The sequence below is a fragment of the Eschrichtius robustus genome, chromosome 15 (assembly GCF_028021215.1).
Source record: "Eschrichtius robustus isolate mEscRob2 chromosome 15, mEscRob2.pri, whole genome shotgun sequence".
In the NCBI taxonomy this organism is placed as follows: Eukaryota; Metazoa; Chordata; class Mammalia; order Artiodactyla; family Eschrichtiidae; genus Eschrichtius; species Eschrichtius robustus.
Window position 1 is genome coordinate 80,422,532 of NC_090838.1, and position 26,998 is coordinate 80,449,529.

The 26,998-nt window shown below is 38.7% G+C and overlaps 1 protein-coding gene across 1 annotated transcript in view; it reads left to right on the forward strand.

Annotated features, from left to right (window-relative positions):
* The window catches only part of DNAH6 (dynein axonemal heavy chain 6), a 297,879-nt gene that overhangs the window by 219,665 nt on the left and 51,216 nt on the right, over positions 1-26,998 (forward strand). Inside the window, exons 61-63 of the mRNA XM_068564239.1 lie at positions 7,350-7,583; positions 11,333-11,468; positions 20,114-20,283. Coding sequence (XP_068420340.1) covers positions 7,350-7,583; positions 11,333-11,468; positions 20,114-20,283 — 540 coding nt within the window. The remainder of the gene's footprint in view (positions 1-7,349; positions 7,584-11,332; positions 11,469-20,113; positions 20,284-26,998) is intronic.

Genomic DNA, 26,998 nt, shown 5'->3' on the forward strand with positions numbered 1-26,998 from the left:
TCTTTATGGTTTCTTTCCTTCTGCTAACTTTGGGGTTTTTTTCTGTTGTTGTTCTTCTTTCTCTAATTGCTTTAGGTGTAAGGTTAGATTGTTTATTTGAGGTGTTTCTTGTTTCTTGAGGTAGGCTTGTATTGCTATAAACTTCCCTCTTAGAACTGCTTTTGTTGCATCCCATAGGTTTTGGGTCATCGTGTTTTCATTGTCATTTGTTTTTAGGTATTTTTTTATTTCCTCTTTGATTTCTTCAGTGATCTCTTGGTTATTAAGTAGTGTATTGTTTAGCTTCCATATGTTTGTATTTTTTACTGATTTTTTCCTGTAATTGATATCTAGTCTCATAGCATTGTGGTCAAACAAGATACTTGATATGATTTCAATTTTCTTAAATTTTCCAAAGCTTGATTTGTGACCCAAGATATGATCTATTCTGGAGAATGTTCCATGAGCACTTGAGAAGAAAGTGTATTCTGTTGTTTTTGTATGGAATGTCCTATAAATATCAATTAAGTCCATCTTGTTCAATGTATCATTTAAAGCTTGTGTTTCCTTATTTATTTTCATTTTGGATGATCTGTCCATTGGTGAAAGTGGTGTGTTAAAGTCCCCTACTATGATTGTGTTACTGTCGATTTCCCCTTTTATGGCTGTTAACATTTGCCTTATGTATTGAGGTGCTCCTATGTTGGGTGCATAATTATTTACAATTGTTATGTCTTCTTCTTGAAACGATCCCTTGATCATTATGTAGTGTCTTTCTTTGACTCTTGTGATAGTCTTTATTTTAAAGTCTATTTTGCCTGATATGAGAATTGTTACTCCAGCTTTCTTTTGAGTTCCCTTTGCATGGAATATCTTTTTCCATCCCCTCACTTTCAGTCTGTATGTGTCCCTAGGTCTGAAGTGGGCCTCTTGTAGACAGCATATATACAGGTCTTGTTTTTGTATCCATTTAGCCAGTCTATGTCTTTCAGTTGGAGCATTTAATCCATTTACATTTAAGGTAATTATCGATACGTATGTTCCTATTACCATTTTCTTAATTGTTCTGGGTTTGTTATTGTAGGTCTTTTCCTTCTCTTGTGTTTCCTGCCTAGAGAAGTTCCTTTAGCATTTGTTGTAAAGCTGGGTTTGGTGGTGCTGAATTGTCTTAGCTTTTGCTTGTCTGTAAAGGTTTTAATTTCTCCATCGAATCTGAATGAGATCCTTGCTGGGTAGAGTAATCTTGGTTGTAGCTTTTTCCCTTTCATCATTTTAAATATGTGTTGCCACTCCCTTCTGACTTGCAGACTTTCTGCTGAAAGATCAGCTGTTAACCTTATGGGGATTCCCTTGTATGTTATTTGTTGTTTTTCCCTTGCTGCTTTTAATAATTTTTCTTTGTATTTAATTTTTGATAGTTTGATTAGTATGTGTCTTGGCATGTTTCTCCTTAGATTTATGCTGTATGGAACTCTCTGCACTTTGTGGACTTGATTGACTATTTCTTTTCGCATATTAGGGAAGTTTTCAACTATAATCTCTTCAAATATTTTCTCAGTCCCTTTCTTTTTCTCTTCTCCTTCTGAGACCCCTATAATTCGAATGTTTCTGTGTTTAATGTTGTCCCAAAGGTCTCTAAGACTGTCCTCAATTCTTTTCATTCTTTTTTCTTTATTCTGCTCTGTGGTAGTTATTTCCACTATTTTATCTTCCAGGTCATTTATCCGTTCTTCTGCCTTAGTTATTCTGCTATTGATTCCTTCTAGAGAATTTTTAATTTCATTTATTGTGTTGTTCATCATTCTTTGTTTGCTCTTTAGTTCTTCTAGGTGCTTGTTAAACGTTCTTCTATTTTCTCCAGTCTATTTCCAAGATTTTGGATCATCTTTACTATCATTACTCTGAATTCTTTTTCAGGTAGACTGCCTCCTTCTTCTTCATTTGTTTGGTCTGATGGGGTTTTACCTTGCTCCTTCATCTGCTGTGTGTTTCTCTGAATTCCCATTTTGCTTAACTTACTGTGTTTGGGGGGGTCTCCTTTTCGCAGGCTGCACGTTCGTAGTTCCCGTTGTTTATGGTGTCTGCCCCCAGTGGCTAAGTTTGGTTCAGTGGGTTGTGTAGGCTTCCTGGTGGGGGGTATTGGTGCCTGTGTTCTGGTGGATGAGGCTCGATCTTGTCTTTGTGGTGGGCAGAACCGCATCCGGTGGTGTGTTTTGGGGTGTCTGTGGCCTTATTATGATTTTAGGCAGCCTCTCTGCTAATGTGTGGGGTTGTGTTCCTGTCTTGCTAGTTGTTTGGCATAGGGTTTCCTGCACTGTAGCTTGCTGGTCGTTGAGTGGAGCTGGGTCTTAGCCTTGAGATGGTGATCTCTGGGAGAGCTTTCACCATTTGTTATTATGTGGAACCGGGAGGTCTCTGGAGCACCAAAACCCTGTCAGCCACACAGCTCAGAAGAAATGGGAGACAAAAAGAAAGAAAGAAAAAATAAAATAAAATAAAGTTATTAAAATAAAAAATAAAATTTTTAAAAATTATTAAAAATTAAAAAATTTTAAAAGTAATAGAAAGAAAAAGAATGAAAGAAGAGAGCAACCAAACCAAAAACCGAATCCACCAATAACAAGCACTAAAGACTATACTAAAAAACAAAATGGACAGACAGAACCCTAGGACAAATGGTAAAAACAAAGCTAAACAGACAAAATCACACAAAGAAGCATATACATACACACTCACAAAAAGAGAAAAAGGAAAAATATATATATATATATTTATATTAAAAAAAAGGAAGAGAGCAACCAAATCAGTAAACAAACCTACCAATGACAATAAACTCTAAATACTAAACTAAAATAAACCTAAAACCAGAAAGAAATTAGATGCAGAAAGCAAACCCCAAGTCTAGAGTTGCTCCCAAATTCCACCACCTCAATTTGGGATGATTCATTGTCTATTCAGGTATTCCAGAGATGCAGAGTACATCAAGTTGATTGTGGAGATTTAATCCGCGGCTCCTGAGGCTGCTGGGAGAGATTTCTCTTTCTCTTCTTTGTTCACACAGCTCCTGGGGTTCAGCTTTGGATTTGGCCCTGCCTCTGCGTGTAGGTCGCCTGAGGGCATCTGTTCCCTGCCCAGACAGGACGGGGTTAAAGGAGCGGCTGATTAGGGGGCTCTGGCTCACTCAGGCTGGGGGGAGGGAAGGAGGGGTATGGGATGTGGGGCGAGCCTGTGGCGGCAGCAGCCGGCATGACACTGCAACAGCCTGAGGCATGCCATGTGTTCGCCTGGGGAAGTTGTCCCTGCATCACAGGACCCTGGCAGTGACGGGCTGCACAGGCTCCCGGGAGGGAAGGTGTGGATAGTGACCTGTGCTTGCACACAGGTTTCTTGGTGGCTGCAGCAGCAGCCTTAGTGTTTCATGCCTGTCTCTGGGGTCTGTGCTGATACCTGCGGCTTGCGCCCGTCTCTGGAGCTCATTTAGGCAGTGCTCCGAATCCCCTCTCCTCACACACCCTGAAACAATGGTCTTTTGCCTCTTAGGCAGGTCCAGACATTTTCCCGGCCTCCCTCCTGGCTAGCTGTGGTGCACTAGCTCCCTTCAGGCTGTGTTCATGCAGCCAACCCCAGTCCTCTCCCTGGGATCTGAACTCCAAAGCCGGAGCCTCAGCTCCCAGCCCCCACCCGGCCCAGCGGGTGAGCAGACAAGCCTCTCAGGCTGGTGAGTGCTGGTTGGCACTGATCCTCTGTGCAGGAATATTCTCCGCTTTGCCCTCTGCACCCCTGTTGCTGTGCTCTCCTCTGTGGCTCCGAATCTTCACCGCTGCACACTCCCCATCTCCGCCAGTGAAGGGTCTTCCTAGTGTGTGGAAACTTTTCCTCCTTCACAGCTCCCTCCCTGAGGTGCGGGTCCCATCCCTATTCTTTTGTCTCTTTGTTTTCTTTTTTCTTTTGCCCTACTGAGGTACGTGGGGAGTTTCTCACCTTTTGGGAAGTCTGAGGTCTTCTGCCAGCATTCAGTAGGTGTTCTGTAGGAGATGTTCCACATGTAGGTGTATTTCTGATGTATTTGTGGGGAGAAAGGTGATCTCCATGTCTTACTCCTCTGCCATCTTGAAGGTCTCCCCCCTCTCATCCTCTTTTAGGCAGCATTCTAGTATCTCCCAAAAGCAAATTCAATGTCGCAAAACTTTGGCAAGCAATGTCAGTTTACCCGAAGATTTCCAGGGGAGACAGAGAGTTTGCATCACTCATCACACAGCAAAATGTACCAAGCATCCACAGGGGTCCCCTCTGTTCACCTCTGGAGTTTCTCTCAGCCCATCCCCCACATGGCCTCTCTGGCTGTTTCCCATCTACCAGCTCCCATTCCCCTCTTGTCTGTATTGTTCCCTTTTCTGTGCAGAGCAGTTTAGCTCACTCTGGCTTCTTTAATCATCTGTGCTCGCACCCATAATACAACTCAAAGGCCTCTCCATACACACCACTCACAGTAGAAAACAGTAATAATTGTAAATAGATCCTCTTTCCCTGCCACACATCTTTACTTCCTGCTACATGCCCTTATACCTGTAGTCAGTGCTGGCTCTCACTCCGGAGGCCAGGCCAGCCCAGGCCTCATGTTTTTAAAACACTGCTCTGTACTCTGGGGATCCAAAATGGATTTTCGCAGACATTGCCCATCAAACACAGTTCAGGTTCCAAAGCCACATCCAACCTGTCCCCGTTCTTTCTCTAGAGCCACATTTCCCACTAGTCCTCTGCCAGCAGCCAAATGGATCCATTCACATTCCCTGGACTCCCCAGATGCTTGCTGTGTTTATGACCCTCTCTGTTTAGAATGCCCGCCCTCCCAGATTAAGTGCCACCTTCTCATTAAGTGAAGCCTGTGGATGAGGCTGCAGTCTTCTGGGGCTGGATGTCCAAAATGGTCACTTACGTGGCTGGGATGTCAACTCCTACAGTCACCTCTCCATGTGGCTTGGGTGCTCACAACAGGGCAACTGGGTTCCAAGAGGGCAGCTCCCAAAACAAATGTTCTAAGAAGCCAAGGTGGAAGCTGCAAGACCTCTTCTGACCTAGCTTTGGATGTCAGGCAGCATCACTTGTGCTACAGTCTCTTGGTAAATGGAGTCACTAAAGCTAGCCCAGATTCGAGAGGAGGGGATTTAGACTCCACTTCTCCATGGAACGAGTAGCAAACAATTTGCAGCAGTCTTTCTCCAACACATGTGAACGCCTCATGTGGAACTTCCACCACTCTGCCTGGGGCGGTGGGCTCTTCTCTCCTGCTGAAGTCTGACCTCCCAGAAGGCAGGAAGGAAGCCTCACCCAACCCTGCTTCCCCCCCGTGGCGCTTAGCACCATATGACACATCATGAGTGTCTCATGAGTGAAGAGGCTGTTTGCATCTCTCCATTAAAAAAGGCTGTTGAAATATTCAGACAATTTTTATATACTAGACCAAGCTTGGTTTTTCCTCTAGATGTCTTGTTTGGTGGCCTCGGTATGGTCAGGGGGCCGGCAGCAATAGGAGCTGCAGGAGAGAATGGAAATGAAGAATTGAGAGAAATGAGAGGCATGTTGTGTAGACACACCTGGGCTCTCTTCCAACAAGAAGTGCATCTGCTGTGGCAGCCTTTAGAAGCCATTTCTACTCGGGTCACAGCTCAGTTCCTAAAGGCAGGGGTTGCCGTTCTCACGCCTCTTCCTTTAGTTGGTGGGTATTAAAACAAGCAAGGTAAAGATTAGTAAATACTTTCTTTCTATCTAAATGACTTTGATAACACTTTTCTCGTCCTGGGTATTTTGGAATTCATGCTTTTCAAGGTTTTAAAATCTCCTTCAAGAATTAAAAATGAAGATGCCCTGAAAATATCTTGAGCCAACAGAAAAAGGGTTATAGGATGAATCATCAAAACACTGAAGTTTTGCTATTTGGAAGGGAAACTAGAACCCCAAAACACAATTGTAGGTGACAGCCCTGGCCAGGACATCCTCTACCAAACCCATCCATAATTCCATTTCACACTAAAGTTATTTAGGGTGTGTCAAGATTCGCCATGTTTTATTTTGGCGCCAAACTTACCAGGTCTTCACTGGACTTTAAACTCTCTGCCTCTTGTCAGGTTGTTAAAGAAAACTCTTTGCTTCTAAGTGTATTAAAGTAACAACTCCATTATTCTTTGTTGACCAAACTTTCCAGAATTAACGAGGCTTTCCCAGTTCTCTAGAATAAGTGAATGCTTCCTCCAAGCCCTTTTAATCTTAGGGAACAGAGGCCTATCTTTTGGTGAGGAGACAGACAGTCAGATCTTTTCTCCTTGTGCTGCATCCTGTTAGCAGGATGAGTTGGGGGTGGTACAAGGAGGCCTGCACAAGGACAGTGCAGCATTTTTAGGGGCTTGTGAAGCACACTTCTTGACATTGATCTGCCTTGGCCCTCAGCTGGTCTTCAGCATCCAATCTGCTTCAATCTGTCTGATCTCCCCATGAGCAAAGCATCTCGATCCCTCTCAAGGTGACCAAGGAATTGGGCAGCCCTGCCTCACCTGGCATCTTTGCCCCTTGTGCTGTGGATCCTCAAGGCCGAAGCCATAGGATGGTCCTCTCATCCCTCATGAGACCCCAGTCTCTGCTGCAAGATCCCCTTGCCCATGACTTGCAGGCAAGCCCCTGAGTTCAGGCTCTGCTCAGATTTGTCACACAGCTCAAGACCCTTGGGAATTTCTGGATCTCCCCTCCCCCTGCCCTTGTGCTACTTGGAAGTGGCTGTCCCTCTCACCTGAGCCCTCCATGCCACCATCTCTGCTGCCTTCCTGATATCCTTGTAATGTGAGGCACCTTTTGGGGAAGAGGCCTGTTCCCAAAATTTCCAGGTGGGAAGCAGGGTAGAAGTCTTCTTTAAAACTGCTTCCTCTTAAATTTCAAAGAAAATTCTTACATGTTCTTCCCACACCCTAAGAATTATCTTGGGAAAATGCCAAGAAGAGGGCATGAACTTACCTAGCCCTTACACCTCTCATCCAAAGTGATTATCAAATGTGAGTTGAGGATATGAGAAACTCGTTTTGCCAGCTCACCTTTATTTTCCATTTTCTGTCCAAAGTCAATATTATGCCTTTTCAATAGTCAAGAATTTGGCACTGGTCCATTTCTGAAAAGTGGGGAGAGAAAGAGGAGTGCACAAAATAAATATTACATATAAATGTGTCAATTTGGCATGAATTCTGGACTTTTTTATGGTACAGTATTCATCACCTGTGCTGCTATTTACTCACTGAATTTGGGGGAGTCAGGGTGAGGAGCAGGGATATTTTTTCCTCCATGAAATTGAATTAAATCAGAGACACTGATAGAGTTCTCTTTCACAGTTGTTCAATACAACAATTGAAACCTCTGTGAGGACAGATGATCTACAGCAGCACATGGAAATTCTACTAGAACAGACTCTCCTAACAGCTTATGTCAATGTCTCGAGAGGACTTTTTGAACAACATAAACTCATCTACAGCTTTATGCTCTGTGTTGAGATCATGCGTCAGCAAGGAAGCTTAACCGATGCTGAATGGAATTTCTTTCTCCGAGGTTCTGCAGGATTGGAAAAGGTATCTGTGTCAAGATTAGACAGTGAATGTTATTAGATAGAGCCCACAAGCACCTACCAGTGCTCCACGGTGACTCTGGTGGCTGAAGGTTATATATTCAGCTGTGTGGCCCATTAGGGGTCAGGGAACCAGACTATAACTTAGTTCTGTCTTTAGTCACTATATAATGTTGGTAACATTTGACCTCTTTGTGCAGCAATGTCCTCACCTGTAGAAAAGAGATGTTGGGAGTAACCAGTGAACTAATAGATGGGAACATGTTTTGAAAAGTTGACCATCTTACAAATGGGAAGAGTTAAAATCCAATAAAAGTTGTAATTCACAGATCTGGCCACACTGTTTGTGAAACCATGATCCTCTCTTGCCTGGACCCATCTTTCATTATAAAGCACAGGAAGGACTAGAACTTGATTGTTGCCTTCTGTCATACCATAATATTTGTCTAACTTGCCCCAGCCCCTCAAACTGGCCTAACTCACCCATATACCACAGACCTGGTGGCCCACAGAACTCAGGCACAGTCCCCCAACTCTTGCCTGCAAGTCCATCTGGTCCAACTCTAAACTCTTGGCTCTGTCTTCAATCGCGAGCCCTACCCTTGGCCCCTACAGACCTGACACCTGCATCTGTTTGCCAATATTTGAGCCTCAGAGTATCACTGGGACATTGGACTTTGTGCTTTCATTTGACTCTCAGCACCCTGCACTCCCAGGACAAGCCCAAGGAAGACCTCTACACCAGATGGTCCTTCTTCCCTGACACCCACCCATCCTGCATACATACGTATTCTGTTAGTCCTTGCTTAACACTGTCTTAACTTCATAATCACAGTTAATACTTGTAGAGGGTTTGCTATGTGTTTTATGTATATCTACTCATTTATTTATTTGAGTATTCCTGTTGGGTGAGTTCCTAATTTTATCTCTAGTCTGCAGATAAGTTAATTAGGCACAAAGACATGAAGTAACTCATCATGATCACACACTTATTAGGGTTTGGAACCAGGATTCAAACCCTTGCAGTCAAGTCTGTAGAGCTTGCCCTCTTACCCACCTCACTCTGTTGCTGACTATTAGTCAGTCACTCAGCTAAGCCCTTCCCGGCATTGTCACCCTTCTTCCTTCACAGTATTCTTGTTAACAGCTGTGTTTACAGTTTTTTCAAGCAGAGGCTCAGAGAGGTTAAAGACCTTTCCAGAATCACATAACTAATAATCATAAAAACACTCAACAAACTAGAAATAAAAGAGAACTTCTTCAACCAGATAAAGAGCATATACAAAAACCCACAGCTAACATCATACTTAATAGTGAAAGCCTGGATGCATTCCACCTAGGATCAGAAACAAGAAGGATGTTTGCTCTCACCACTTCTTTTCAACATTGTACTGGAAATTCTTGCCGGGACAGATACACAAGAAAATGAAATGAAAGGCCTCCAGATTGGAAAGGAAGAAGTAAAACTATCTCTATTTGCAGATGACATGATTTTGTACATAGAAAACACTAAGGAATTTACTTTAAAAAAAAAAACTATTAGAATTAATAAACAAGTTCAGCAAGGTTGCAGGATACAGGGTCAACATACAAAATTAATTTGGATTTCTTTACATTTGCAATGAACAATATAAAGTGAAACTAACAATTCCATTTACAATGGCATCAATAATAATAAAATACTTAGAAATAAATTTAACAAAAGAAGTTCAAACTTATACTCTGAAAACTACAAAACAGGCTGAAAGAAATCAGAGGACCTAAATAAATAGGAAAACATCCCATGTTCATGGATTGGAGACTTATTATTGTTAGGATGGCAATACTCTGCACACTGATCTACAGATTCAGTGACATCCCTATCAAAATTCTAGCTGGTTTCTTTTCAGCAATTGCCAAACTGATCCTAAAATTCATACAGAATTACAAGAGATCTAAATCCCAAGGCTTACTACAAAGCAGCAGTAATCAAGACAACAAGATATTAGCATAAGGATAGACATATGGGTAAATGGAATCAAATGTGAAAGTCCAGAAATAAAGCCATGTGTCTATGGTCAACTGATTTTGACAAGGATGTACTGATACATACTACAACATGAATAAACCTCGAAAACATTAAGATGATAAAGGATTTGTATTTAGAATAGATAAAGAATTCTTATGAATCCATAATAAAGACAACCCAACTTAGAAATTGCCAAAGGACCTGAATAGATATTTCTCCAAATATATACATAAGCACATGAAAAGATGTCTAACCTCATTATTTATCAGGGAAATGCAAATCAAAATGATAAGGAGATGCCCCATTCACACCCACTAGAATGGCTAGAATCAAAAGACAGATAATACCAAGTGTTGGTGAACATGTGGACAAATCAGGACCCTCATAAACTGCTAACAAACATGAAAAATGGTGCAGCTGCTTTGGAAAACAGTCTGGCAGCTCCTCAAGCAATTAAATGTAGAATTACCACATGATCCAGCAATTCCACTCCTAGGTATACATCAAAGAGAAATGAAAACATAGGTTCACACAAAAACTTAGACATGAATATTCATAGCAGCACTATTCATAATAGCCAAAATGGTTAAAGCAATCCAGTCCATCAACTGATGAGCGGGTAAACAAAATGTGGTATATCCATAACAACAGAATATCATTCAATCATAAAGAGGAATGAAGTACTGATACATACCACAACATGAATAAACCTTGAAAACATTAAGCTAAGTGAAAGAAATCAGTCACAAAAGACCACATATTATAAAATTTGATTTATTTGAAGTATTCAGAAGAGGCAAATGGATAGAGACAGAAAGCAGTACAAAACTTTCGAAGTTTAGTCTCAAAGTACTAAATTTTCAAAGAACTAGTTTCAGTTTCTTAGGGCTAGAGGGCATGGGCAGATGGGAGGGGAACTGCTAAAGGATACATGGGGTTTTTTGAGGAGATGAAATGTTCTAAAATTGACTGTGGTCATGGTTACACATAACTGTGAATTTACTAAAATACATTGGATTGTATGCTTTAAATGGGTGAATTGCATGGTATATGAATTGTATCTCAATAAAGCCATTTTAAAATGTGGTATGAAACCTCAGGCAAATATTCATGAAATTTTCAAAGAACTAGGTTCAGTCTACAATCACCGCTGTTTTTCTGTCTCTTTTTAAACTGTTTACCCACATGCAAGGGCTTCATGGAATATTGCCAGATGGCATAATACTCTTCCCAGAAATTTCTGGGAATATATGAAATGATTAGACATATACACACTCAGCCCAGCTAGAATGAGATTTTCACTTGTCTTGCTACTGATTTTGCTATACTACTCAGCATTTCCTATCTCCTAGAGGTGAGAACATCTGGGAACTGGATTTAAAAACTAGTTCTCTAGGAAAAAATCATTAATATAAGAATATTTGAGGGGTGGGGAGAGACTGGTGTGGCATGTTGGAGGACAGGCTAGAAGTAGACTTTACAGATTTTATTTTAACCCTTCACCAGATCAACTGCTTTCTGCATATGTCAACATGAAAAGTTTCATCAGCTGTACTTCTGCTCAAAGGCCAACAAATAGAATTGATTCAACACCATTTCTATCTCACTATATCTTATACTTGTCCTGGGTAAATGGTTATTTTTAACATTCTATTAGAGCTTGATTTTTCACTTAGACAAGGTGAAAGCATATTCTGTGGTTGTCTTTGTGAACTATTATTCACTTTCTTTCTGTCTTCTAATAGGAACGCCCACCTAAGCCTGAATTTCCCTGGCTGCTTACTGCCATGTGGTTCGCATGCTGTGACTTAGAAGAATTATTTCCAGTTTTTAAAGAACTTACACAATACATAGTGTTACATCCTATTTCCATACGCATAGGTAATATGTCAAAAAGGCTCTGCTATATGGGGTTGTAAACAAGCTTGTGAATCCTAACTTAAGGTCTCCTTTAACCTCTTCTGCAATATCAATATTTTTCACTAGGAAATGTCTTCATTATTGAGAAATTGTGAATTACTTGTTTTCCCAATTTCTTGAGTTGAATGCTTGGCCCATGAATTTTCAATATTTCATGTTTACTATTATACCCATTTTAAGAAGATGCATTTACCTCTAGGTATTGCTTTAGCTGCATCCCATACTTTTTTTTTTTAACTTTTTATTGACGGATAACATACATATGGAAAAGTACACAAATCAGAATCAACAGTTTGATTATCAAAAACCGACTGTACTTATGAGCCACCACCCAAGTCAAGAAATAGACCAGTACAAGCATCACAGAATCCCCTTATACTCCTTCATAGGACCCTTTCCCTCTTCCCCAGAGGTTATGCCTGCTCTAATTATAACATTCTATGTTACTTTTTCCCCAAAAGTTTTACTATGTAGCCCTTTTGATTCTAAAAGTATACTTGTTAATTCAAATGCATTTACGATTTTGGGGTGCTACCTTTTTATTGTTCATAATTTACTTACATGGTAGAAATTATACTCATGGTTTGCATGAAATTGATTCTTTGTAATTTGTTTATACTTCAGTTTATGTAAAATGTTCCATGTGTGTCTTTTCTTGGATGCAAAAGATATGTAACCTTTTGAACTAAAGATATGTAATCTTTAGTTCAAACCTATTAATTGTGGTGTTTATTTTACTGTCTTTTATACTAAATCTGTAAGGTTCACCACTATGATTGACAATTTCTCTTTGTATTCTGGAATTTCTCCCATTATATCTTGTGGAACTGATGCTGTTAATTATAAATGAGTTTAGGATTATTATCTTTATAGCAAATTATTCCTTTTTTATTAAATAATATTCCTCTTTACCCTGAATAGTGCTTTTTGCCTTAAAATATATTTTCTAAGATTAATATTATTACAGCAGGATTATCTTCATTAGTATTCCCCCTTTATATATTTCTACACTCTTCCTTAAGTCTTTTGTGTCATTGTCATGTTTTCGGTGTACCTTTAGTTGGATTTTGCTGTTTTGAGCAATGTGAGAGTCTCTCTTTTTAAACAGGCAAGTTTTAATCCAATTATTGTAAGGAAGGTTATTGATCTATTTCAGTGGCTCTTAACTGTGGAAGATTTTGTTCCCAGGGGTCATTCAGCAACATCTGAAGACATTATTGGTTGCCATGACTGGGGTGGTGCTGCAGGTATCTAGTAGGTAGAAACCAGAGATGTGACTAAACATCCTACAATGCTCAGAACAACCCTCCACAACAAATGACCACTTGGCCCCAAATGGCAGTAGTGGCAGGGCTGAAAAATCCTGATCTATTTGGATTTACATCTATCATCTTATTTTGTAGGGATTTTTTCCTTGGCAGCTTTTTCCTTGCTTCATTTTTATTTCTTCTTTCTTGCCTTCAAGTGAATTGTCCACATTCTTTTTTTTATTTTCCCTGTACTGACTTGAAGTTCTGTGTTCTATTGCTACTTTTTAGTAATTATTCTTCTACTTCTCATATGAATGTTTGTTTACCTGAATAGACCCAGTAAGTGTGGTGGTTTAAAAGCTACATGGACCAGAATTTCTGGGATCCTAATATGTTCATCTGATTTCTAAATAAAGACTAGAAAAAATAAAATACTCTTCAATAAATAAATCAAATAAAAATTGTTTCTATATTGTGGACCAGTTAAACAAGGTAGCTAGAAGTAGAACACAAAAGAAAAATACATATAGGATAAGCCTAGTGATGGACAGTTAGGGACAGACCTGAAGCAAAAAGGGTTAGATGGATCCTCATAAACACAGAAGCAAAGAAAGTGGGAAGAGGTAGAGGCTGAAAAGTTAAGTAATTCTGGGAACAACTCGTCGTGTTTGGACAAAAGGCACCATGTTATTCCTGTCAACTGGGACTAAAATTTTAGTAATTTAAAACAACCATACTGCTTTCATTTGTTAAATTTCAAGGTTGATTCTGGAAATCCTGCAGAATCGTGAAGGTTTTGTACATGTGATAGGATGGCTTGTGTTCTAAAAGTGAGCTTTGGATCTTTGCAGGTTAAGTTTAATAATTAATTTCAATGCCACTCTTACCTTCAAAGGCTTCCTAATTGCCTTAATCTTGTGTCTTTGATGGTTTCTAAGTGCTTCATGTCCTATTAGTTGAGAGTTATAATTTTAATTTATCATGTCTTATTAGTCAAAGCCCTGGTGATTATACAGTAATGAGAACCTGAAGAGAAAAGAAGTCCTTTTGGAATAAGTGGTTCTACTACCTGGCCCTCAGAATGATGCATCCACTTTCAACTAGAAAACACTGTGGTATGCTGTGCTCTGTGGTCTCATACCATGTAATTGTGTATATTTCATATAGAAGTTAGAAGTATTGCAGAGGTACGTACTCCATGGCTCCAGGGCCATGGTCTTAAGTGTCACTAAATTACAAATTGTCACCAGCTCTGTGGTTGCTATTGTTAGGCCCTCAGAGGAGAGTCCCAGTAGACCAGCTGGAGAAAGTGGTTTTCTAGCCTGCCATGGAAGCCAACTATTTTGCCTAATGTTCGACTGCAGCAGCCTGTTTCATCACTAGATGGTTGTGCTGGTTTGCTGAGGGGCTTACACCGTACTGTGCTCCCTGCACCTGCAGGAATTTCTTTTTTTTTTTTTTTTTTTTTGTCTCCCATTCAGTGGGTTGTCTTTCTTTTTTTTCTTTTTTTAAATCATTTCTTTATTTTTTTTCCCATGTTCAGTATTAGTTATCTATTTTATACATATTAATGTATATATGTCAATCCCAACCTCCCAATTCATCCCACCACCACCACTACCACCCCGCTTTCCCCGCTTGGTGTCCATACATTTGTTCTCTACATCTGTGTCTCTTTCTGCCTTGAAAACTGGTTCAGCTGTACCATTTTTCTAGATTCCACATATATGCATTAATATACGATATTTGTTTTTCTCTTTCTGACTTACTTCACTCTGTATGACAGTCTCTAGATCCATCCACATCTCTACAAATGACCCAATTTCATTCCTTTTTATGGCTGAGTAATATTCCATTGTGTATATGTACCACAGCTTCTTTATCCATTCATCTGTCGATCGGCATTTAGCTTGCTTCCATGACCTGGCTATTGTAAATAGTGCTACAATGAACATTAGTGTGCATGTGTCTTTTGGAATTATGGTTTTCTCTGGGTATATGCGTAGGGTGGGATTGCTGGGTCACATGGTAATTCTTAGTTCTTTAAAGAAACTCCATACTGTTCTCCATAGTAGCTGTATCAATTTACATTCCCACCAGCAGTGCAAGAGGCTTTTCTCCACACCCTCTCCAGTATTTGTTATTTGTAGATTTTCTGATGATGGCCATTTTAACCAGTGTGAGGTGATACCTCATTGTAGTTTTAATTTACATTTCTCTAATAATTAGTGATGTTGAGCAGCTTTTCATGTGCCTCTTGGCCATCTGTATGTCTTCTTTGGCGAGATATCTATTTAGGTCTTCTGCCCATTTTTTGATTGGGTTGTTTGTTTTTTTAATATTGAGCTACATAAGCTGTTTATATATTTTGGAGATTAATCCTTTGTCTGTTGATTCCTTTGCAAATAATTTCTCCCATTCTGAGGGTTGTCTTTTCGTTTTGTTTATAGTTTCCTTTGCTGTGCAAAAGCTTTTAAGTTTCATTAGGTACCCATTTGTTTATCTTTGGTTTTATTTCCATTACTCTAGGAGGTGGGTCAAAAAGATCTTGCTGTGATTTATGTCAAAGAGTGTTCTTCCTATGTCTTCCTCGAAGAGTTTTATAGTGTCTGGGCTTATATTTAGGCCTTTAATCCATTTTGAGTTTATTTTTGTGTATGGTGTTAGGGAGTATTCTAATTTCATTCTTTTACATGTAGCTGTCCAGTTTTCCCAGCACAAGTTATTGGAGAAGCTGTCTTTTCTCCATTGTATATCCTTGCCTCCTTTGTCATAGATTAGTTGACAATAGGTGCGTGGGTTTATCTCTGAGCTTTCTATCCTGTTCCATTGATCTATATTTCTGTTTTTGTGCCAGTACAATATTGGCTTGATTACTGTAGCTTTGTAGTATAGTCTGAAGTCAGGGAGTCTGATTCCTCCAGCTCCATTTTTTTCCCTCAAGATAGCTTTGGCTATTCAGGGTCTTTTGTGTCTCCATAAAAATTTTAAGATTTTTTGTTCTAGTTCTGTAAAAAAAATGCCATTGGTAATTTCCTAAGGATTGCATTGAATCTGTAGATTGCTTTGGGTAATATAGTCATTTTCACAATATTGATTCTTCCAATCCAAGAAAATGGTATATCTCTCCGTCTGTTTGTGTCATCTTTGATTCCTTTCATCAGTGTCTTATTGTTTTCTTAGTACAGATCTTCTACCTCCTTAGGTAGGTTTATCCCTAGGTATTTTATGCTTTTTGTTGCAATGGTGAATGGGATTGTTTGCTTAATTTCTCTTTCTGATCTTTCATTGTTAGTATATAGCATTGCAAGTGATTTCTGTGTATTAATTTTGTATGTTGCAACTCTACCAAATTCATTGATTAGCTCTAGTAGTTTTCTGGTGACATCTTTAGGATTCTCTATGTATAGTATCATGCCATCTTCAAACAGTGACAGTTTCACTTCTTCTTTTTCAATTTGTATTCCTTTTATTTCTTTTTCTTCTCTGATTGCCGTGGATAAAACTTCCAAAACTATGTTGAATAATAGTGGTGAGAGTGGACATCCTTGTCTTGTTTGTGATCTTATTTGAAATACTTTCAGTTTTTCACCATTGAGAATGATGTTTGCTGTGTGTTTGTCATATATGGCCTTTATTATGTTGAGGTAGGTTCCCTTTATGCCCACTTTCTGGAGAGTTTTTATCATAAATGGGTGTTGAATTTTGTCAAAAGCTTTTTCTGCATCTATTGAGATGATCATATGGTTTTTATTCCTTAATTTGTTAATGTGGTGTATCGCACAGATTGATTTGCATATATTGAAGAATCCTTGCATTTCTGCAATAAATCCCACTTGATCATGGTGTATGATCCTTTTAATGTGTTGTTGGATTCTGTTTGCTAGTATTTTGTTGAGGATTTTTGCATCTATATTCATCAGTGATATTGGTCTGTAGTTTTCTTTTTTTGTAGTATCTCTGTCTGGTTTTGTTATCAGGGTGATGGTGGCCTCATAGAATGAGTTTGGGAGTGTTCCTTCCTCTGAAATTTTTTGGAAGAGTTTGAGAAGGATGGGTGTTAGGTCGTCTCTAAATGTTTGATAGAATTCACCTGTGAAGCCATCTGGTCCAGAACTTTTGTTTGCTGGAAGATTTTTAATCACAGTTTCAATTTCATTACTTGTGATTTGTCTGTTCATATTTTCTATTTCTTCCTGGTTCAGTCTTAGAAGCTTATGCCTTTCTAAGAATTTGTCCATTTCTTCCAGGTTGTCCATTTTATTGGCACAGAGTTGCTTGTAGCAGTCTCTTCTGATGCTTCATATTTCTGCAGTGTCCATTGTAATTTCTCCTTTTCATTTCTAATTTTATTGATTTGAGCCCCCTCCCATTTTTTCTTCATGAGTCTGGCTAAAGGTTTGTCAATTTTGTTTATCTTCTCAAAGAAGCAGCTTTTAGTTTTATTGATCTTTGCTACTGTTTTCTTCGTTTCTATTTCATTTATTTCTGCTCTGATCTTTATGATTTCTTTCCGTCTACTAACTTTGAGTGTTGTTTGTTCATCTTTCTCTAGTTCCTTTAGGTGTAAGGTTAGATTGTTTATTTGAGATTTTTCTTGTTTCTTGAGGTAGGATTGTATTGCTATAAACTTCCCTCTTAGAACTGCTTTTGCTGCATCCTATGGGTTTTGGATTGTTTTGTTTTCTTTGTCATTTGTCTCTAGGTATTTTTTTTATTTCCTCTTTGATTTCTTCAGTGATTTCTTGGTTTTTAGTAACATATTGTCTAACCTCCATGTGTTTGTGTTTTTAGTGTTTTTTCCCTGTAATTGATTTCTAATCTCATAGTGTTGTGATCGGAAAAGTTGCTTGATATGATTTCAATTTTCTTAAATTTACCAAGCCTTGATTTGTGACCCAAGATGTGATCTATCCTGGAAAATGTTCCATGTGTATTTGAGAAGAAAATGTAATCTGCTGTTATCGGATGGAATATCCTAGAAATATCAATTAAATCTGTCTCATCTAATGTGTCATTTAAGGCTTGTGTTTCCTTATTAATTTTCTGTCTGGATGATCTGTCCATTGGTGTAAGTGAGGTGTTAAAGTCCCCCACTATTACTGTGTTACTGTCGATTTCCTCTTTTATAGCTGTTAGCATTTGCCTTCTGTGTTGAGGTGCTCCTATGTTGGGTGCATATATATTTATAATTGTTATATCTTCTTCTTGGATTGATCCCTTGATCATTATGTAGTGTCCTTCCTTGTCTCTTGTAACATTCTTTATTTTAAAGTCTATTTTGCCTGATATGAGAATTACTACTCCAGCTTTCTTTTGATTTCCATTTGCATGGAATATCTTTTTCCACTCCCTCGTTTTCAGTCTGTATGTGTCCCTAGGTCTGAAGTGGGCCTCTTGTAGACAGCATATATACAGGTCTCATTGTTGTATCCATTCAGTGAGCCTGTGACTTTTGGTTGGAGCATTTAATCCATTCACGTTTAAGGTAATTATCGATATGTATGTTCCTATTACCATTTTCTTAATTGTTTTGGGTTTGTTTTTGTAGGTCCTTTTCTTCTCTTGTGTTTCCCACTTAAAGAAGTTCCTTTGGCATTTGTTGTAGAGCTGGTTTGGTGGTGCTGAATTCTCTTAACTCCTGCTTGTCTGTAAAGCTTTTGATTTCTCTGGTGAATGTGAATGAGATCCTTGCTGGGTAGAGTAATCTTGGTTGTAGGTTCTTCCCTTTCATCACTTTAAATATATCATGCCACTCCCTTCTGCCTTGTAGAGTTTCTGCTGAGAAATCAGCTGTTAACCTTATGGGAGTTCCCGTCTATGTTATTTGTCATTTTTTCCTTGTGGCTTTCAATAATTTTTCTTTGTCTTTAATTTTTATCAGTTTGATTACTATGTGTCTCGGCATGTTTCTCCTTGGATTTATCCTGCCTGAGACTCTCTGCACTTCCTGAACTTTAGTGGCTATTTCCTTTCCCATGTTAGGAAAGTTTTTGACTATAATCTCTTCAAATATTTTCTTGGGTCCTTTTTCTCTCTCTTCTCCTTCTGGGATCCCTATAATGCGAATGTTCATATGTTTAATGTTATCCCAGTGGTCTCTTAGGCTGTCTTCATTTCTTTTCATTCTTTTTTCTTTATTCGGTTCTGCAGCAGTCAATTCCACCTTTCTGTCTTCCAGGTCACTTATCTGTTCTTCTACCTCAGTTATTCTGCTATTGATTCCTTCTAGTGTATTTTTCATTTCAGTTATTGTATTGTTCATCTGTTTGTTTGTTCTTTAATTCTTCTAGGTGTTTGTTCTTTAATTCTTCAAGGTCTTTGTTAAACATTTCTTGCATCTTCTCTAATCTTTGCCTCCATTCTTTTTCCGAGGTCCTGGATCATCTTCACTATCATTATTCTGAATTCTTTTTCTGGAAGGTTGCCTATCTCCACTTCATTTAGTTGTTTTTCTGGGGTTTTATCTTGTTCCTTCATCTGGTACACAGTCCTCTGCCTTTTCATTTTGTCTGTCTTTCTGTGAATGTGGTTTTTGTTCCACAGGCTGCAGAACTGTAGTTCTTCTTGCTTCTGCTGTCTGCCCTCTCTGTCTGCAGGAATTTCAATGCTAATTCTTACTACATGTTATAACCAGAGTAAGGGTCCTAGGATCCTAAGCCTCATGTGAGATGCAAGCCCATTTCTTATAAATATTCCAGGGGGGTTGAGGGCAATATGTTTTGTTTATTAGGGCATAAAGTTGTACCAGTGTCAATTTATTCATATATTATTTATATGGTAAAAAATATTTATACCAGAATTTTTAATTTGCTTTATCTGTCACAGACTGACAGTTGTGTTATTTCCTATCACTAATATGTTTTTCTGCTTTTTCTTCTGCCTTCAGCAGTGATGGTTTGATGTATTTTTATGCTATTGTCTAACACATATACGTTTATTTTATTGTGTTTTTATTATTGGGTTTGTATTTTAATTAATATAACTTGAACTATTTCATCCCATTTAATTATATTTGCCTTGAATTCTAATATATCCAATGTTACTCTTATCATGTCAGGTGTTTGTTTTTGCTCACATTTGATTGATATATCGCTGCATCCTTTCATTTTTAACTTCTCTGTCATTTATTTTAGCTTTGCCTTTTGTTAAGTGGTTTGAATTCGTTTTCTGATCCAATTTTAAATTCACTATTTTTTAATTAGGTTGGGTAGGGGGAGATTAAATATATTTACATGTGTGGTAATGTAAAAAGCTAATGGTCAATGTAGAGATTTTTTAATTATCAAATACATTTATTTAATATCAAAGTCAAAGCAACTTTAATTAAAGCATATTTTTAAATTGTGTTTCCAGGATCTTTTGAGACTTATCTTAACCCACCTGAACAGGAAGCTTATTCTAAAATAAAGGAGGATGATCAACTCATGACAACAGAAATGGTGCCCACAAGCCATAATTTTTGGCGTCCAGAATTAAGTTCTTTCCATAAGCTAATTCTTATTAAATGCTGTAAAGAAGAAAAGGTAGGAGATTTTTTCATTAAAGAACTGTGTTATAATTACTTCTACTAAAGCTCACCAGCCAGTTATGATTCGTGGACTGAATTAGATTTGTTTAGAGAGTAGCAATGGCCAAGTTTGGGAGGTCGTTTGTGACTCTGTGTTATTAATAAGAAATAGAGACTGTGTGTTATTAACAGAACACAATGTTTTATACACAAAATGATGAAAGAAAAGGTTGGAGAGCCAGCCAGCAACTTGGTGGTCCTTCCCTGGTGTGTGTCATGGGGAACTTGTGCTCTCTGCTAGGGAGAGCAGGGATCTGCTGGACAGCGTTAGCAGGGGATTGATGGGCCTTTCAGATCTTGGCAGCAATGGGAAGAAGGCATTTGAAGAGAAAAACACCATAGTTACCAAGACCAGTTTGAAGATGGTTGATGTAGTTTATATAAGAAATTACAATAGTCTGCATAAAAAAAGAACAAAATAATGCCATTTGCTGCAAGATGGATAGACCTAGAGATTATCATACTAAGTGAGGTCAGACAAAGACATATATCATATGATATTGCTTATATATGGAATCTAACTTTAAAAATGATACAAATGAACTTATTTACAAAACAGAAAAACTCACAGATCTTGAAATCAAACTTATGGTTACCAAAGAGGAAACGTGGGGGTAAGTGATAAATTAGGAGATTGGGATTAATATATACACACTACTATATATAAAATGTATAACTAGCAAGGACCTGCTGTATAGCACAGGGAACTCTACTCAATATTCTGTAATAACCTATATTAGAAAAGAATCTGAAAAAGAATGGATATATATAGAGAGAGATAGGTATATATATACATATATATATGTATGTATATATATCACTTTGCTGTACACCTGAAACTAACACAACATTGTAAATCAACTATGCTCCAATAGAATTTTTTTTTAATTATGGCAGCCTGAATTAAGATAGAGGTAGTAGATTAAAGAGATGGATGGGGATGTGGAGATGGGGCAACTGTGTTGCTCCTAGTTTCTGCATGGGTGCCAAAGGGGATAGTTGTATCAACAACTAAGCAAATGTGAAAGGAAAAACATGTCAGAGGAAGATGTCACTGAGTCTGCAGTGTCCACCAGTATCAGAGTGTATAGAAGTCTGGAGACCAATTAATATCTGGTTATAAAACTCTAGAGAGAAATATGGCTTAGAAATAGAGATTGGGGAATCATCAGCATTGAGTTGGAAAGTAAAACCACAGGAGTTGTTAAAATGGTAGAGGAATAATAGAATAAGAGGACAAGTGGGCAAAGGATGAAACCCTGACAAGCACCAACTTTGAAAGGGCAGAGAGAAAGGATGAAGAACCCATGAGAAGGAAGAGGCAGAGGGGCAAGAAGAACACCAGGAGAAAGAAGTGACATGGAAACCAAAGAAGTATAGAGTTTCAGTACAGCAAGTTATCAACAGAATGAATGAATGGAGGATGTTCCTATGAGAAATGAGAGAAAGAAAACTCACTGGAGAAAGCCAAAGCATAGTTGGGAAATATTGAAGCTATGCTGTAGGATTTTCTGCCATCTCTGTAGGAACACTGAAAGGCTATGGGGTCAACCTGGGCTACCAATAATTACAATAGATGAATAGAGGATAAAAAGCCATTGAGACTGTTGGTAAAAGTAGTTCTATAAACGGGGAGAGATCTAAGAAAGAGCTTATAGACTGGGAGAAGAGGAAAAACCTTGAAAGTTTCTTTGGAAGCAAATGTAGTTGGACTAGAGGAGTAGCACAGCTAGAAGGACGGGAGAGGTTGTGATCAAAGTTGAACTTAAAATTTCTGATGAGCAGTTCTAAGTGATGACAATGTCCTGAGGGTGGCCATGGGTGTGGGTGACTGAGAAAGTGAGGAGATGATGTGCATTAGAGTTAGAGGTCAAGGAACTGTGAGGTTAGGATGTGGGATGGCCTTATGGACCCTGAACCTAGGTTGTGTCACCCCAGATGCTGAGATACAGTTGATAAATCACTGGAACAGACATGAATGAAGAGGAAAGCTATGAGCAGATGGAAAGTCTTCAGTGAATATGGGACAGTGGCTACCAGGTTGGATGCTGACAAGAATGAAGGATGACTAAGTGGCAGGTGCCCCAAAGAAGAAGGAGTTTTAAAGATTAAGACATGGACTAGAAAATTCTAGACTATAGGAAATTGTTGTTGTTTCAGGTTCTGTGTCTCTATGTATGAGCTAAGGTTCTTTAGGTTACAACTATAGAGAGTAAACTTAATAAGTTTAAGAAAAAAAGGATTTATTAAAATTAAAGGACACTGGGGGGTAGCTCATTAAATTCAAGGAAAAGCCAATTAATCACTCTTCAGGAAGAGTAATAACCTGGGCAGTTCAATGAACATAGCTCTGTAGTATTGCAATTATCAGCACTCAGCTCTCAACTATAAACTTTTCCTCTAGTTTCAAATTCTTAAGAGAGAGATTCTGATTGGTCCAGCTTGACTTAAGTTTTACCCCTGGTCCAGTTAGCTATGGATAGGGAAATTGCATCATACAGTAGAAATATGACTACTGGAAGATTTCCTAGAGAAGAGATGTTTGTCGGCTATGTCCATGCAAGATCCCACCTGCTGTGAGGCCTTGCCTCCCAGCCAGCATTCCCATTTCTCTGGTCCAGAGAAGACCAGCTCGGGAAAGACCTGAGAGTCACCTTCCAATATTTGAAGATTGGTAACTTTCCCTCAACTTCTGTTCATAGAACATTTAACAAATACCTTGGTGAGTAATTATTGTATTCTAGGCACTGAGGCTACAATTGTGAAAAAGAAAAAATTCAAAGTCCATACTCCCAGGGGCTTACATTCTAGTGGGAGAGAGGGAAAATAAAAGAATAAAATATTTTCCATTTGCAAAAAGTTCTTGGAAGGACATGAATGGGAAGTTTCAGTAAAAGTAATAGAGTGAAAGCCAGTTTAGGGTGGGAACCAAGGAGGACCTCTTTGAAGGGGTGATATTCTCAACTTCTCATATAAATCATTTCCTGTGTCATACCAACATCCAATCTGGTGGGGAGGTAAGGGGTGAGCAGCAGCTAGACGTGGAGTAGTGCCCTGGCTGGGAGAGCCTAGCAGGGACTGGAGGGAGGGCCTACTGTGAGAAGAGGGTCCAAGAGAAGGGCCCAGAAGAGCTCAGAGACAGGCCTTCAGGCTGTGGTCAGAGCTGCTGCTCATGGGAGCAAATATGAAATAAATAGAATGGGAAATGGAATCGAGCCCTGAACCAGAAGTGGGCGGAGTCACTCCCCTTGGGCACCACCTAGGCTTTGATAGGAGCAGCAAAGAGGCTTCACAAGGGATACTTGCCCACCCTTCCCAGTCACAGGCTGCAGGTCAGCCTGAGGGCAGGGATTCTATTTTGTCACTTGGACCCTTTGAAGAATATGATGAAAGTTGCAGGCCTTCTTAGAAAAATGTATGAATGCTCTCCCACATATGATTTTATAATTCTAGGTTAAGAATTCCGATCTTAATTTATGATAAAAGCCCTGCAGAAAGTAGGCATAGAGGGAACTTTCCTCAACATAATAAAAGCCATATATGACAAACCCACAGCCAACATTGTCCTCAATGGTGAAAAACTGAAACCATTTCCACTAAGATCAGGAACAAGACAAGGTTGCCCACTCTCACCACTATTATTCAACATAGTTTTGGAAGCGTTAGCCACAGCAATCAGAGAAGAAAAAGAAATAAAAGGAATCCAAATCAGAAAAGAAGAAGTAAAGCTGTCACTGTTTGCAGATGACATGATACTATACATAGAGAATCCTAAAGATGCTACCAGAAAACTACTAGAGCTAATCAATGAATTTGGTAAAGTAGCAGGATACAAAATTAATGCACAGAAATCTCTTGCATTCCTATACACTAATGATGAAAAATCTGAAAGTGGAATTAAGAAAACACTCCCGTTTACCATTGCAACAAAAAGAATAAAATATCTAGGAATAAACCTACCTAAGGAGACAAAAGACCTGTATGCAGAAAATTATAAAACACTGATGAAAGAAATTAAAGATGATACAAATAGATGGAGAGATATACCATGTTCTTGGATTGGAAGAATCAACATTGTGAAAATGACTCAAGTACCCAAAGCAATCTACAGATTCAATGCAATCCCTATCAAACTACCACTGGCATTTTTCACAGAACTAGAACAAAAAATTTCACAATTTGTATGGAAACACAAAAGACCCCGAATAGCCAAAGCAATCTTGAGAACGAAAAATGGAGCTGGAGGAATCAGGCTCCCTGACTTCAGACTATATTACAAAGCTACAGTAATCAAGACAGTATGGTACTGGCACAAAAACAGAAACATAGATCAATGGAACAGGATAGAAAGCCCAGAGATAAACCCATGCACATATGGTCACCTTATCTTTGATAAAGGAGGCAAGCATATACAGTGGAGAAAAGACAGCCTCTTCAATAAGTGGTGCTGGGAAAACTGGATAGCTACATGTACAAGTATGAAATTAGAACACTCCCTGACACCATACACAAAAATAAACTCAAAATAGATTAAAGACCTAAATGTAAGGCCAAACACTATCAAACTCTTAGAGGAAAACATAGGAAGAACACTCTATGACATAAATCACAGCAAGATCCTTTTTGACCCAGCTCCTAGAGAAATGGAAATAAAAACACAAATAAACAAATGGGACCTAATGAAACTTAAAAGCTTTTGCACAGCAAAGGAAACCGTAAACAAGACCAAAAGACAACCCTCAGAATGGGAGAAAATATTTGCAAGTGAAGCAACTGACAAAGGATTAATCTCCAAGATTTACAAGCAGCTCATGCAGCTCAATAACAAAAAAACAAACAACCCAATCCAAAAATGGGCAGAAGACCTAAATAGACATTTCTCCAAAGAAGATATACAGATGGCCAACAGACACATGAAAGAATGCTCAACATCATTAATCATTAGAGAAATGCAAATCAAAACTACAATGAGATATCATCTCACACCGGTCAGAATGGCCATCATCAAAAAATCTAGAAACAATAAATGCTGGAGAGGGTGTGGAGGAAAGGGAACACTCTTGCACTGTTGGTGGGAATGTAAATTGATACAGCCACTATGGAGAACAGTATGGAGGTTCCTGAAAAAACTAAAACTAGAACTACCATATGACCCAGCAATCCCACTACTGGGCATATACCCTGAGAAAACCATAATTCAAAAAGAGTCATGTACCAAAATGTTCATTGCAGCTTATGTTAATTGCAGTTATTTACAATAACCAGGACATGGAAGCAACCTAAGTGTCCATCATTGGATGAATGGATAAAGAAGATGTGGCACATATATACAATGGAATATTACTCAGCCATAAAAAGAAATGAAATGGAGGTATTTGTAGTGAGGTGGATGGAGTTAGAGTCTGTCATACAGAGTGAAGTAAGTCAGAAAGAGAAAAACAAATACAGTATGCTAACACATATATATGGAATCTAAGGAAAAAAGGAAAAAGAAAAGGGTCATGAAGAACCTAGTGGCAAGACGAGAATAAAGACACAGACCTACTAGAGAATGGACTTGAGGATATGGGGAGGGGGAGGGGTAAGATGTGACAGGGTGAGAGAGTGGCATGAACATATATACACTACCAAATGTAAAATAGCTAGTGGGAAGCAGCCACATAGCACAGGGAGATCAGCTCGGTGCTTTGTGACCGCCTGGAGGGGTGGGATGGGGAAGGGAGGAGGGGGGGAGATGCAGGAGGGAGGAGATGTGGGAACGTATGTATATGTATGACTGATTCACTTTGTTATGAAGCAGAAACTGGCGCACCATTGTAAAGCAATTATACTCCAATAAAGATGTTTAAAAAAAAAAGAATTCCGATCTTAGGAAATGAAGTTCGTTCTCTCTCTTTCTCTCTCTCTCTCTCTCACACACACACACACACACACACACACACTTTTTTTTTTTTTTAACATTTTCATCCTCTGCACCCATTTTCCCCTCTCTGGCAACCACCAATCTGTTCTCTGTATCTAGGAGTTTGTTGTTGTTGCTGCTGTTCTTAAGACTACACATATAAGAGAGGTAATATATTTATTTTTCTCTGTCTGACTTATTTCACTCAGTATAATGCCCTCAAGGGCCATTCATGTTGTTGCAAATGGAAAGATTTCATTCTTTTTCATGCCTGAATAATATTCTATTGTGTGTGTGTGTATATATATATATATATATACCACATTTTCTTTATTCATTTATCCATTGATGGACACAGGTTGTTTCCATGACCTAGCTATTGTAAATAGTACTGTAGTTAACATGGGGTGCATATATCTTTTCAAGTTAGTGTTTCCATTTTAGGATAAAGATCCAGAATTGTGAGTGCTGGATCATACAGTAGTGCTACTTTTAATTTTTTGCAGACCTAGACACTGTTTTCCATAGTGACTGCACCAATTTACATTCCCACCAACAGTGCCCAAGGGCTCCCTTTTCTCAACATCCTCACCAACATTTATTTCTTGTCTTTTTGATAATAGTCATTTTTAGCAGGTATGAAATGATATCTCATTGTGGTTTTGATTTGCATTTCCCTGATGATTAATGATGCTGAGCACCTTTTTCATGTACCTGTTGGCCATCTGTATGTCTTTTTTGGAAAAATGCCTATTCAAATCTTCTGCCT